The sequence below is a fragment of the Vicugna pacos genome, chromosome 5 (assembly GCF_048564905.1).
Source record: "Vicugna pacos chromosome 5, VicPac4, whole genome shotgun sequence".
In the NCBI taxonomy this organism is placed as follows: Eukaryota; Metazoa; Chordata; class Mammalia; order Artiodactyla; family Camelidae; genus Vicugna; species Vicugna pacos.
In genome coordinates this window covers 58,025,759-58,039,371 of record NC_132991.1, presented here as the reverse complement: position 1 = coordinate 58,039,371, position 13,613 = coordinate 58,025,759, and the positions used below count along the sequence as shown (strand labels likewise).

At 40.1% G+C, this 13,613-nt stretch overlaps 1 protein-coding gene across 14 annotated transcripts in view; it reads right to left on the bottom strand.

The window, feature by feature from the left end:
- The window catches only part of ANKAR (ankyrin and armadillo repeat containing), a 57,475-nt gene extending 44,805 nt beyond the window's left edge, over nt 1-12,670 (bottom strand). For 2 of the 14 annotated variants that reach the window (XM_072961283.1, XM_006209989.3), the window contains exons 1-5: nt 12,314-12,653; nt 9,919-10,554; nt 2,854-3,291; nt 1,177-1,340; nt 412-515 (exon numbers count right to left, since the gene is read on the bottom strand). In XM_072961283.1, coding sequence (XP_072817384.1) covers nt 412-515; nt 1,177-1,340; nt 2,854-3,291; nt 9,919-10,519 — 1,307 coding nt within the window. In that variant the 5' untranslated portion in view covers nt 10,520-10,554; nt 12,314-12,653. Of the gene's footprint in view, nt 1-411; nt 516-1,176; nt 1,341-2,853; nt 3,292-4,457; nt 4,545-4,851; nt 4,984-9,918; nt 10,555-12,313 lie in introns of those variants that run through there. The other 12 variants (XM_072961292.1, XM_072961293.1, XM_072961291.1 and 9 more) reach the window with 12 other exon arrangements.
- Nucleotides 12,671-13,613: the final 943 nt, after the last annotated feature.

Genomic DNA, 13,613 nt, shown 5'->3' with positions numbered 1-13,613 from the left:
GTAATACTGAAATATAGGGCTCCAAGAGATGACCGGCATAAAGAGACCCAGCAGAGGAAGAGGAAATCATATTCCTTATGGCAGTGAGGGGTTGTGTGCTGAGTCCACTGCTTTTCACTGGGCCCACAGGATATGAGCCCCACCACCATCGCCAGGTAACCACTGGATTCGTTGTAAGAACCAATTACAATGTCTAAGGATTATTACACAGAATGTATCAAAGTATATGAAGTAATAAATATAACATTTAATACTTTTTTAAGCCCATAGTCATTCGTGGGGGTTATTATTGTTATAGGATCTCCCTCCGGAGGTTTTTAAGTTAGCCCTTGCATTTTGACACTTTCCTTGTTTTCTGCTTTGAACGAGTTCAAAGTTGTGATAACTGAGTAATTACTAAAAGTTCCTTACCTTTTTCCATTGAATTTCATGACTGGTATTGAGTAATATTCTCTGTATCCTGATTCTTCTGCAAATGTATTAGCAGCACAATCCCGTATTTTTTCTAAATTGTTCTAAAATATAAGTTATGTTACTAAAAGAAATCTTTAAACAAATATAAACAACTATAAGACTTCTTTCAGATGAAATTTTATACATGTAAAGGACAAATTTTTAATGAAATATCCCACAAGATCCTAATAATAACTGCATGTATCCAATCCCTAATTTGGGACTGAGGGGAAAATACAAAAAAAAAAAGATGTATAATATAGAGAAGGTAGAAAAGCAATGACAATTGAAGTGTGTTATGTTTATACTAAATTCCAGATAAAGAATTAATGTTCTCAAACTCTAGAGAATCTCTGTTCCAATACTAATCTTTGAGAAAAATGGAAGAATATGTAGTGAATGTTCAGGGATTTCTACTGTATGCTTCAGTTAACTATTCCAGAGCAAATATGGTCCGTTAGAAGTCTATAAATACTGCAAGGATGATAGTTGCACCTAGCTTATTTATCATTTTACCTCTGACATTTAACACAGGACCTTAGATATAGCTGCACTTAATTCATGTATGTTACATAACGCATGAAGAAATTAGTGAGTTGTGAAGATAATCATTTAGAGAGCTGCCTCATGCCTGTACCAAGGGACTCCTTCTGGCTGGAGAATAGGATAAAATTTTAGAGTTGTGAAATGACAAACCATCTCAGGAACAATAATAATTTAAACCTTAAAATCTTCCAAAGCATTCTCAATTGAAGGGGTGCTGATATCAAATTCAATTCCTCCATGAACATGAAAATACTGATCCGCTTTGTAGTGAAAATTCTGGCATTTAAAATCTTGTCCATAAATAAATGGAGGCAATTCTCGCTCTGTCTTGACATTGTCATCTCCAAAAACGAAAACAAACTTTTGTTTAAAAACTGAACAACAGCATATAAGTGATCATATTTTACAGGTCTAAATTCTCTTTCACACATAGTAAAAAAAATCCATGTGAAATGGAAATCTTGGCAATTACATCCTATAAAATTATTTATGTTCTTAACGTATATTTTAAATATTAAAATATATTTATATCATATTTGGGGCTCTTCTGTAGTTTCACTGTACAGTCATTTCAAAAGAATGGTCAAAATATTATTCTACTTACTGATTTATATGTGTGAGCTTAAGACTAATATCTTACTCCAAATTACCAGAACAGATTTGAAACTCCGTGCCTTAGAGAATCTTTAGTTAAATAAACAAAAGTTACCTGAGGTAGTTTAGGAAAAAAGAGACATTATAAAGAAAAAGGTGAGTATCACTCACACGAAAAAATAACCAGCGATTTTTCTGGAAAGTAATGAAGCCACACAAATAACATTTATTTAAAAAAATAATTTTCTAAAATTCTGGCAAGGATTAGGATTATTCAATATTTTGATTTGTTAGCAGAATATGGTTTCATAAATATAAGGTACATAATGTATTTTGAGAAATGCAAAAGGTCCTAATCTTGCCACCTGGAAATTATTAACTTTTAATCACATTTGCTTCCAATAATTTAAGTAATAAAACACTACAGATACAGCTAACATCCACTTACAGCATATTAGCTTCATACATATAACATTCCCCCCACCGCCATCCCTGGACAAGCACTGTCATGAGTCCATTTTTAATAGTTCACAGATATGGATTATAATCTTCACCACCATAATTCTAATGATACAGAATTTCATTAAATGATTTGCAAAAGTTATACTGAAAATTTGCCCCTCCAGAAAGCCCACTCTAATAAGTCTACATGTTTGAGTACCAGTGAAAATATACAAATTGTGTGCTAATCTAGGTGGGAGAAATAGTTTGCGCAGCATTCCTGTCAAATTCCGTATAAACATGGTCCAATTTCAGCTCTCCATTCTCTTACGTTGGTCTATTTGTTTATTACAGTGCCAGTATATTACTAAGGTTTTTAATACGTTTTCATCTTTTTTCCAGAAATGAAAGACCATTCCTGATCTTTTACTGCTCCATATGAATCTGGAATCAATTTCTAAACTTTCATGAAAAACACAATTGGGATGTTAAGTAGAAGTGCATTTAATTTATAATTTGGATGAGATATATAGTCCCACTGTTGTCCCATCATGAACACAGCTTATTTCTCTATTTTCTCAGAACTCATTTTAAGTCTTTCAATAGCCTTTATGATTGGTATCAATATATACCATGTACTATGTGAATGTGCCAAGTATTTTTAATTACTTTGGAGACATTACTTTTTTTATTATTATTATTTCTAACAGGCTACAGCTTGGTTACTTGCTTGGATCTGCATACTAGCAACAAAATTGAATTTAAATATAAATTTAATATATATTTACATTTCATATTAATTTTTGGTGATATTCTTACCTGAGAAAGGCTGAAGCAGACTACTTAAATATGGAACTTTCATCTTCTTTTTTAAACTCAGCAGAAATGGAGTCAGAAAACATATTAACTTTAGGTATTCTATCCCTTTTCTGATTTCTTTCTTCTTCTCAAAATGTTTTTGAATAATCTTTTTTTGAAGATATAATCTTTGCTGTAATCTCTGGTAGGTACAAATATCAAGATAATCCTGATTATATTTTATAGCATTAGTAAGCCAATAGGCTGTTTCAAATATAAAAACATTTTCATACTGTTGAACTTGTGTAGTACTGAATGTCAACTTTAGCATAATATTTTCAGCATATTTCATAAATGTAGCTATTTCTTCAGGGCTATTGGGATTATATGTTGGATCTTCATTCATATCTTCATCATAGATTCCATTAAAGTCTGGATCCTTTGTAATATCAATCAAACCTTTAAGGTAAAAAAGAAAACTTTTATTTATTTATTTATTTTTAACATTTTTATTGATTCATAATCATTTTACAGTGTTGTGTCAAATTCCAGTGTTCAGTACAATTTTTCAGTCATACATGGACATATACACACTCATTGTCACGTTTTTTTCTCTGTGATTTATCATAACATTTTGTGTATATTTCCCTGTGCTATACAGTGTAATCTTGTTTATCTGTTCTACAATTTTGAAATCCCAGTCTATCCCTTCCCACCCTCTACCCCGCCCCCCACCGAAAACTTTTAGACAGTGGAAACTTCATAGTATACTTGGCTTCTGGATAAATCGAGCAGATTAAACACAGGGTTTCATTGAAATCCAACCAAAATGACAGTAAAGGGACAATGAAATGCCAATTCAATTGTCCAAGAAGGAAAGCAGACAGGTAAGTGGTAACTAAGCAGACCAGAGGAATTATAAAGAATAGACTTTCATTCTCTTTGGAGAAATATAATACCATGGAAATTTAGTAACATATGTCCCATCTTTAACCAAATAAAATATAGAAGAACAACAAGAAATGTGATCTTTCTTTAAGCAGAGAAACAGCTTCCTTCTTGGACATAAAGTATAATTTGCTTTTTCAGGTACTATATTACACATTCCTTCTTTTTGCTGATAACAGAAGCTAAACATACACAATAAACAACTTGCCTATAACTAATTATGATGAAACAAGAATATTAAACTTGATTTTACTATATATTATAAATGACAAATTTCCTATATTTTCTCCGTTTATATTGAAATTAGAGACTTTCATGCTGTCCATTGTCTTCTAGCACAGTTACATCTATAATGTTACCCCTTAATCTAGGTTTGAGAAAATGGCTTAGAATCATAAAACACAACTGTAGAAAATGTGGAGTTTGTTTGTAACATATGTGCCTTAAATGTGCTGTAAATAATACATCAATGTGTTCCCCTTTCTTTTTCCTTTTTTTCCTTCCTCAAATCTATGTATTAAAAAAAAAAAGCCAGAATACTCTTGGATTTTTAAGATGGCCACTATGATTCGTCTCCCTTTCGCAAAGGAGTTCATAAGATAAAGAGATTATAAAGAAATTAAAGCATTTCTGACAGTTAAAATAGGTCTAAATACAAGCCAGAGCATTGCTGATACCTCTAAAGCTTTGTGGCGTGGGTGGTTGAGAGCCAATATGCAGCAAGTCAATTCTCACCCCGGAAGGGCATGGGCAGGAAGGATTAGAAACGGGAAGCACATGGAACCTCTAAACGACAGGTCATGGCATAATTTAAAAAAAAAAAAAAAAAAAAGATTGGTGCAAAGTCTGACGAAGGTGCAGTGGTGAGACCCCGGATCGCCTCCCTACACGGCATCGCCTTTCCCCCCGAGGGACAGTGGAGGGCCGGGAGGAGCGCCAAGTGCTGAAAACCGCCGAAAACCGGGTTAAGAAGAATCTGCAGGCTGAACTGCGGAGATCACAGTCCCTTCCCCTCCTCTGGCCCAAACTCCTCGCCCCATCCCAGCAGGAGACTGGAGGAAAAGTACCTACATTTACAGCATCTGGGGAGAAGGCTTCCCCGATCACTCCACAGTGCGGTGCACCCGTCAGCAAGCCGGCTCCCGCCTCCCGCCCGCCGCCCCCACCAGAACAAACAGCAAGGGTCACCAGGAGGGTGCGGAGAGCCTCTCAAGGAAAGGCCGGGACTGGAATGAGGAGGCCTGGGGGAGCGAAGGAGGGAAGGAAGGATGGGGGATGGGAGAATGGACTTCGCAGAGCAGTAAAGGAAAGTGCCTAGAGACGAATCAATCCGCTCAGACGGAAGGAGGGTGGAAGTGTGGAGAGCGACGTCTCCGAGGGGAAAACGGAACTGCTGCGCTACCGGATCTATCGCTGCGCTGCCAGGAGCTCCGTATTTCTGACCAAAAGTTTGAGGCTGAGATGATAAGTACAATAGAAAACTAAGCTAACCTTTTAAAATGACTCAATTGTTTATGTCACAGTTATTAATTAAAGGTAATGTGATTGTAGCATGTTATGCAAATCAGCTGGGAAGATATATACAACGTCATAGTAAAGTGAAAAAAAATGAGCCATGACTTAACCTAAAATTGGATATAACTGAATTTGGAAGATGGGGGGAGGAACACAAGAGTCTATTGTTAAAACCTCTACGCTAGTTTCTTTTAATCTTATCTCCTACCCTGGTTTTGCTCCTGCACTCCAGATTCTTTCTCCGTGCCTAATAGAAATCTTTACTTGAATGTCACAGAAGCACTCCCAAACAAAATCCATCCCTCCTCTCCCCCAAATATGCTTTTCTTTCATTCCCTATCACCGTTAAAAAAAAAAAAAAAACCCACTATCAGTTCCTCAAACTAAAAACCTGAGTTTCCTTCAATTCCCTTTGTCTTACATTGTTATAAACCATTTAATTTCTACATGTATTAAAAACTTGCTATATACTATAGGTGTGACAAGAATGTAAAGACTAAAAAGACACACTTTTCTGTCCTCTTAAGCTCTCAAACACAGGAAATCTCTTAAGGAAAACAGATGAAGCCAATAATTTCAATACAAAATGGTACAGTGTGCACAGAGTAGAGGAGACCTTGTCTGAATCAAGTCTCAAAATGAATAGCAATAACATGGGGAAGATTGTGGAAGAGTGGGGTGAGGGAAAAGGGCATTCCAGATAAAGGACAGGGAATGAGCAGAGCCATAAGAAAAACCACTTCACTTGACCAGCTTTGGGAATTAAATAAGGTCAGATCAAGGGACCTGCCCTAATTAAAATCCCCTCTCAGCCAACAGGATAATATGGTCAGATTTTGGGGGGCTGTATTCTCTGTTGCTGTTTTGTTTTTTTTTAAGTTGAAGTATAGGTGATTTACAATGTGTTAATTTCTGGTGTACAGCATAGTGATTCGGCTATACACACACACACACACACATTTCTTTTCAAATTCTTATAGGCTAATACAAGGTATTGAATATAGTTCCCTGTGCTATACAGTAGGTCTTTGCTATTTATCTGTTTTATATATAGTAGTTAGTATCTGCAAGTCCCATACTCCCAACTACTGTTTTTTTAAAGGTAGTGTTTGCTGGTGGTTTTGTACAGTGCAAAGCTATCAGAGAGGTGAAGTTTAACCTGGCCTCACTGATTCCCAGCAGTCTGCCTTTCCACAAAAAGAGTTGGCCTCCTGCAGAGTTCCTTGGAAATCCACTGGAGCACAGTGTTTAAGGCAGTGATGTGGTCAGTTGTAAGGTTTGAACCCAATCTCTCAGTAAGCCAAAAGAGGAGGTGCTGTTTCCCCAAATGTGAAGGATGATATAGCAATTCTTGCCACTAGCTTGCCACCATACAGCTGTAACTATGAGGACTAAGCTGAGAGCACAGGGCTGGAGCCAAACTTCCATGAGTCACACTCGGTATCAGACCCCTTTTACCTTTTGTTTCCTACCTCACTTCCTCCTACACCATATATTTCACTCTAGCCATTGGTGCATGGGCCAGCTCCGCACAGATATAACCTGACTGCACCTTGCCGTAGACACAGCACTACCCTGGGGCTTCTCTACCACTGCTGTGTTGGACTCCTGATGGAACCCATCCAGCCATTCATTCTGATGCATGAACAAATCTGAAAGTGTGAGGGAGTTAACCCCCAGGCAACCTTTGACCAGTATAGAGAAAGGCCAGGGAATATATGCTCCACTCTTCCATCCTTTGGGCTGCCAATCCTAAAGCATATTCCAGGTGACTCCTCAGAGAGTCCCAGCAAAGCTGTCTCCAATTATCCAGATGGTGAAAGCTCAATGACACATGCTTGGATTGATGTTTCCTCCTTTCTTATTCACTTTTTCTGTTCTTCACTCCTATTCCTTGGAGTAATTTCTCATAAACTACCCTGCCTTAAGCCCCCATTTCAGGCTTTAATTTCGGGGGGGTTACCTAGGCTCATATACATTGCTCTTGTATGCTGGTCTCTGACCTTGTGTTTCCTTAAGCATGCAGCATGAAAGCCCCATTTTCTAAGAGTCCAGGTCCCTTTCCTGGAGTCTGATGCATGGCCCTGCAGGATTTCACAGTGATGCTCCAGATGTGGTGCATGAGAGGAACCTGGATCCATTTCTGTTGCTGCCTCTGTGAGTCTCCTCTGCTCCAGCCTGTCTCATGTGCCTCTGCTTGGCCACTTACCATTGTTTGCACCGCACCACTGGTACAGTGCCTGAAGCACTTGCTGGTTCTTCAGCAGACTCCCACAGTGAAGTGGAGGGAGACGAAAACCCTATCTGGCACTCTTCTTTGATTGCTCAGCAGTCAATACTACAAAGTAGTTTAGTGTAACAGACACAACTTTTCCCAGGCACATGTTAGTAGAGTCACTGGATTTGCAAAGATTTCCAACCTTATTTATATACAGTGAAAAGGGGATTAGAGGCAGAGAGAGCAGTCGGAAGGCAGTTGCAGTATGTAAGCCTGGAGAAAGGGTGTATCAGGGTGTTGTAGTAGAGATAAACCAAAGTGGATGATTTTGAGATATTTTAGAGGTAGAATCACAATGGTCAAGACATGAATTCCCATCCAGGAAAGGAGAATTAAGTAGATCTGTCCAGGACTGACATTTAGCTATGTATCAATATGGCCACATTGTTAAAATATTGAAATCTTCCACATTGCTTGATAAATTGGATTGCCCTGAGCTCTTTGAATGCCTCCCTCCCCTGGGATAGCCTGGGAAGCTCCATGATCCAGCAAAGGGTACACACAACAAGCAGGAGGTCTCATTATTGCTGATGTCTGTTCTGACTGGTCAGTGCTCACGCTGTGCCGGTGGTTTATTTTGAGTATCACCCCTGAATACGTAGGCAATGGAAGACAGGCAACTTTAGTCTCTGGGTCTCCCCAACTCCACTTGCAACTTTATTAGAATGTTCCTAAGTGTGTCTGCTCCCCTCAAAGGAGCACAACTGTGAGAAAATCCTCATAGAGGGTGGCCTCAATAAGACAGATAGCTGGATTCAATAGACCAGATGCTGGGGCATGAAGTTGCCTGATACATCTGACTTTACCATCAGCTAAGCCAGAGCCCTCTGTCCTTAGTTACAAAGCAGGACATATGCTCCCTCCTGCCCCGGCCATGTCTCTTCTTACTACTGATGCTCTCACTGGATAATCCAAAGGCTCCTGTGACTTTAACATATGAATGACTGAATCCTCAATGTACAGCTCTACCCTGATCACGGTCCAGAATTTGACTTTTCTAATGGAAGTTTTCATCGAGATATCTGAATCTAAAAAGGCTCATTGTTTCTTTACAGTCTGTCAGCTCTGGGCTTTGCCTTGCCTGACACATACCAGACTGGAATGATGATTCCTTAGTCCCACCTCCTCTCTAAGGAGAGTCTCAGAGTAATCTTTGTGAAAAAGAAGAAAAGCAAACCCAGTTTTTGTCAAAATCGTCAAAGCTCTAACGTTAAAAACTACTATCCATTCCTGCTGATCCTTAACCTCCACAGAGCTCAGGTCTTCACAAAGCTCCTGGCATCATCTCCATCAAGAAGGGCAAACAATGTAACTTAGTTTTCCAGACGCATCTCAGCCAATTCAACTATGCAAAGATGTCATTTGACTTGTGCCAAGTTCTCTACTGTCGTCCAGTAACTTAGTGAACAGATTACTAGATAACTTCCAGGACCGAAGGGTCATCAACTATGAAAATGACATCTTAATTTAGTTACACAACCTGAACTAGCCTTGGAGGTCCTAGAGTGCCAGAGTTCACTTCTGGGTAAATGCTACAAAATGTTTTGAAGACTTTGACCATGCCATATTCTCTTCAACAATGCATCTGCATGATGTGACAGTATCAGTAGCCTTTAAGAGGGAACTACGAGACCACTCAAGACAACACAGAAATTAATGGAATTTATTAGACATTACTGGCAGTATTTTGCATTTCTTCACCCCAGTTACCCCAAAGCCCTGAATAACAAGAAGAAATTTATTATGTTCCATTTAGAGCTATAATCTTTTAGAAGCCAGCGATCCTTTGATCCTCTGGTACTCTGCACCTACCTAGTGGCATTTGTGCTGATTGCAACATTCCCAGAGGAGGAGAATTTCTGTCTATACTTACTACTCTTGGAGCCTGCTCTCAACAGAAGTTGATTACCCTGCCTGGAAATGAGAGCTATTAGCTATCTAAACCGTCTTTGAGACACAGAGACACCATCTCCAAGAGATGGTACTGCTTGCTGGTAAAGAAAAGCTAAGAGCCTGAAACATATCTGGAAACCCAACCTGCAGCAGGTGAGTCAGGCTGCCTTCTTGTCATCAAGCAAACCTTATTCCCCAGGCATCTGAACATCACAGCAATCTAGCCACAAATACAGCAAATAGCATAGATGGCAAACAAACACTTCTGTGGCTCAGGTCCCAACCAGAATTCAGGAGGTAACATTGAAAAAAAAATTAAAGTTTTACTGAAAACATAGATTCTTTGGAATTTGAAAAATGTGGCTAAATACATAAAACTGAGTCACTGATAAATTACTTCTAAATTTTAAAAAAGACTTCTAATAAAAATAAAACAAATTAAATTCTCTTACCTGCTGAACTAAACTCTGCAAAAATATCTCTCTTTGTTTGAGGCTTCCCATCTGGATCGATGTCCATGATGGTTCGCCACAATTCAGAGAACCTGGCTCGCTTTTCTTTGGGCATGTATATTCCGTGCCATAGTGCTTTCAACATGTAGTCAACACTGATCAGAATCTGCCCAATTCTGGTGTCACAATAAGCTGGAGGTAATTGACAAGAAGAACTCTGATCATAGTTAGCTTCTAAACTGATTGACGGGATTTGATTTAAGCAATAAATTCCAATAGCCAATTCCCTTATGATCTGATGGACTTCTCTATAGTCCAAGAGGGCAGTAGTGTCCACAGGAGTGAGTAGGATTGCAGTGGAGAAAGCTACATTATTCATCTGACTCATAATTCCACATGGGGTGTCTAGTTGAGAGCGGCCATCTTCTTTGGCAGACAACCAGCTAACTAGGGCAGTTGTTAGCAACTCTTGTACTTCATTCCGATCATATTTTTCAAAAAAAGCAGAAGCATTTCTCTGTACTGCTAAATTTTCCAGGTAAGTTTCTTTGTCTTGACTTTGATCAAATCTAGGTAATCCTTTTTTGGACAATCTTAACATTTCTAATTAATCCTAGTGTGTCCTTTTTGAAGTTTCTGCAATAAATAAAAAGGAAAAGACAAGCCATAAAATTTGCCATGTAATGAATTTATTTCTCAAGAAATAAATCTGTACCTTTCATCATTACAAGCTTAATTGTTTCATGGTCAACCATTTTCAATTATTTTTAAACTTTATTTTATAATTGAGGTATAATTGACATACTTTATCTTAGTTTCAGGTGTACAATGTAAAATAATTTTATATTTGTATACATTTTGAAATTATCACCACAATAAGCCTAATTAACATCTATCACCATACACAGTTACAGGATTTTTTTTCTTGTGATGAAACTTTTCAGATTTACTCCTAGCAACGTTCAAATGTGCAATATGGTATTAACTATAGTTATCATGCTGTACATTACATCCCTATGACTTATTTATTTTATAATTGAAGTTTGTACCTTTTGACTCCCTTCACCCATTTTGCCCACCCCACCTCTGGCAATCACCAATCTTCTCTGTATCTGTGTGTGGGTTTGTTTTTTGTTTCTTTCTTTTTAGACTCCATAGATAAGTGAAATCATACGGTATTTGTCTTTCTCTGTTTGACTCATTTCACTCAGTAAAATGCCCTGAAGGTCCATTTATGTTGTCACAAATGGCAAAATTTCATTCTTTTTATGACTAAATAATATTCCATTGTATAAGTATACATACTACATTTTCTTTGTCCATTCACCAGTCTATTGACTTAGGTTGTTTCCATATTTTGGCTGTTGTAAATAGTGCTTCAATAAACATGGCAGTCTATATACATATATTTTAGAGTTAGTGTTTTCATTTTCCTCAAATAAATACCCATAAGTGGAACTGTTGGATCATATAATAGTTCTAATATTTTTCAGGCTTAAACTAATTGTAGAATAAGCAATTTGAAACTTGAATTAAAATAAAATTGTAAAACCTTTGACATTAATCATATTCTTCTTTTCAAAAGAAGTCAAAAGATACTAAAAAGTATGTCAAAAAGAAATGTAAGTTTATATATAAGAAGCCACGGTTGCATACCTATTCTTTTTTGTTGTGGAGACTTTTTCCCGAGGTCTATTTTGTTTTCAGTTTTGTTTTTATTTTTAAGCAAGAAAATAAAGACTTGGCTTTAAAAGAAAAAAAAGCAAAGACAAGAAATACCTGCTTAACTTTATCTCTGTGCAATAGAAATAGAATTTCTGTGCAATGCCTCTCTGTTCCTGGGATAATAATAACTATAATCACTATTTATTGAGCACCTACTATTTGCCCAGCTCTTTACACATATTATTTATTTAATATAACTGGCCCCTTTGTACATTGTTCTCAAATCCTGCCTGTACTGAAATTACCTTTGTTAAGACAGATTGCTGGACCCTATCCCAGTTTTTGATTCTGTTGGTTGGAGTGAGGCCAGAGAATTTCCGTTTTTGGACAAGTTAGAGGTGATGTCGAAGCTGTTAGTTTGGGCAGGACACTTGAAGAACCCAGATCAGAGAGACAGGCGTTGGCATCCCCACGCTGGAGACTAGGAAGGTTACAGAACGTGCCTGACTGAGGTTTCGCACCTTCAGAATCAGAACCTACTCAGGTTCGCCCAACCTCAAGACCAAGACCTGTGCCCACACGGCCACGGGAAATGGGAAAGGAGAGGAGAGGAGGGGGGGAGGGGGGAGAGGAGAGGAGGGGGGAGGGGGAAAGGGGGGAGGGGGAAAGGGGGGAAGGAGGGGAGGGGGAGGGGAAGGGGAGAAAAGGAGAGGAAAGGGAAGAAACCTACTTTGAGATGTCAGTGTTCTTGTACAGGAGAAGGAAGGGGTGTCCACGCTGGTCTCGGAGTGTTCCGGCGGGCGGGGGTAAGCGGTCGCCTCCAACGGCCTCTCGCTGGGCCCGAGTCCACCGTCACGAGCCCCGCGTGGGCGAGGGCGAGGGCGAGGGCGCCGCTGCGGGGAGGGCTGGGAGCGACCCTCCTGAGGCGAGGGCCTGGGGAAGCCTGCTCGCCTCGCGCAGCCGCCCCGTCCTCCTGGGAGCCCTGGGCCTCGCCCGCCGTCCAGCGCTCGGCCGGACCCCGCCGCCGCCCGGGCGCGGGCCGAAACCGTTGGTCCTCCGGGCCTGAGGCGGCCGGGCGTCGCCGCAAGGGGGCGCGCCTGTGCTCCCGCAGGCGGGCCTCCACGGCGTCGCGCTCCCTCGCGGCGGCGCAGGTTCCTCCCGGGCAGAAGTGCCCCCTCACCCCGCCCTCCCGGTTAGAACTCAGTCCTGCCTCGGGCTCTGCGCGCCCTGCATCTGCACCATTTTCTGCTTTCAGTGTTTGTTTCCGCGAAAGCACAAAAATAGAGTGGCAGAGGCGAGGGCGCCAGGCTCTGAGCTGGCCCTGAGTTGGAATCCCACCTCCATCATCATTCTTTCGTTCAACGACCATTGACGGAACGCTTATTGTGAGACAGGCACTGTGCTCGGAGTTGGAGACCGAAGAAAACGGCAGACACAACACCCAACGAGCTTACAGTTACACAGATCATTATACAGCTGTATTTAAACAGTGCCATACATGGGAACAAAACTTTACATAGAGAATAAGAGGGATTTGGGCACAAAATTAGCGGAGGAGGTAGGTAAGGGCCAGACCCTCGGCAGGTTGCCGAGTTAAAGCTTTTGGACTTCATTCTAAAAGTTTAGGCTAGATTGGTGGCAGTAGATGGTAGTGGCAGGCTTGCACTGTGACAGTGGAATGGAGGGCTGTGGATGAGTTTGAGAAATAATGAGATGGCCTATTGGTAACAGACTGAATAGTGATAGAGTTGGAAAAGAAGGTGGTTGTCTAGGTGACACCCAAATTTCTGTCAGGAGCAACAGACTGGGGCAAGACTAAGAGTTCAGTTGTACCCGTGAGAGAACGAAGTAGAAATGTCGGATGTGCCTGAGATACACAGGTCTGAGCTGAGAACGGGCCGCTGTGGTTAGACGTTATACATTTAGGCAGGCTTCAGGTAACTGAGGCCAGGACAGTGGCTGAAATCAAGGGCGAGACCAGAGGAGGAGAGTTGAGAACCCAGAATGGAAACCTGAGGAATTTAATATTC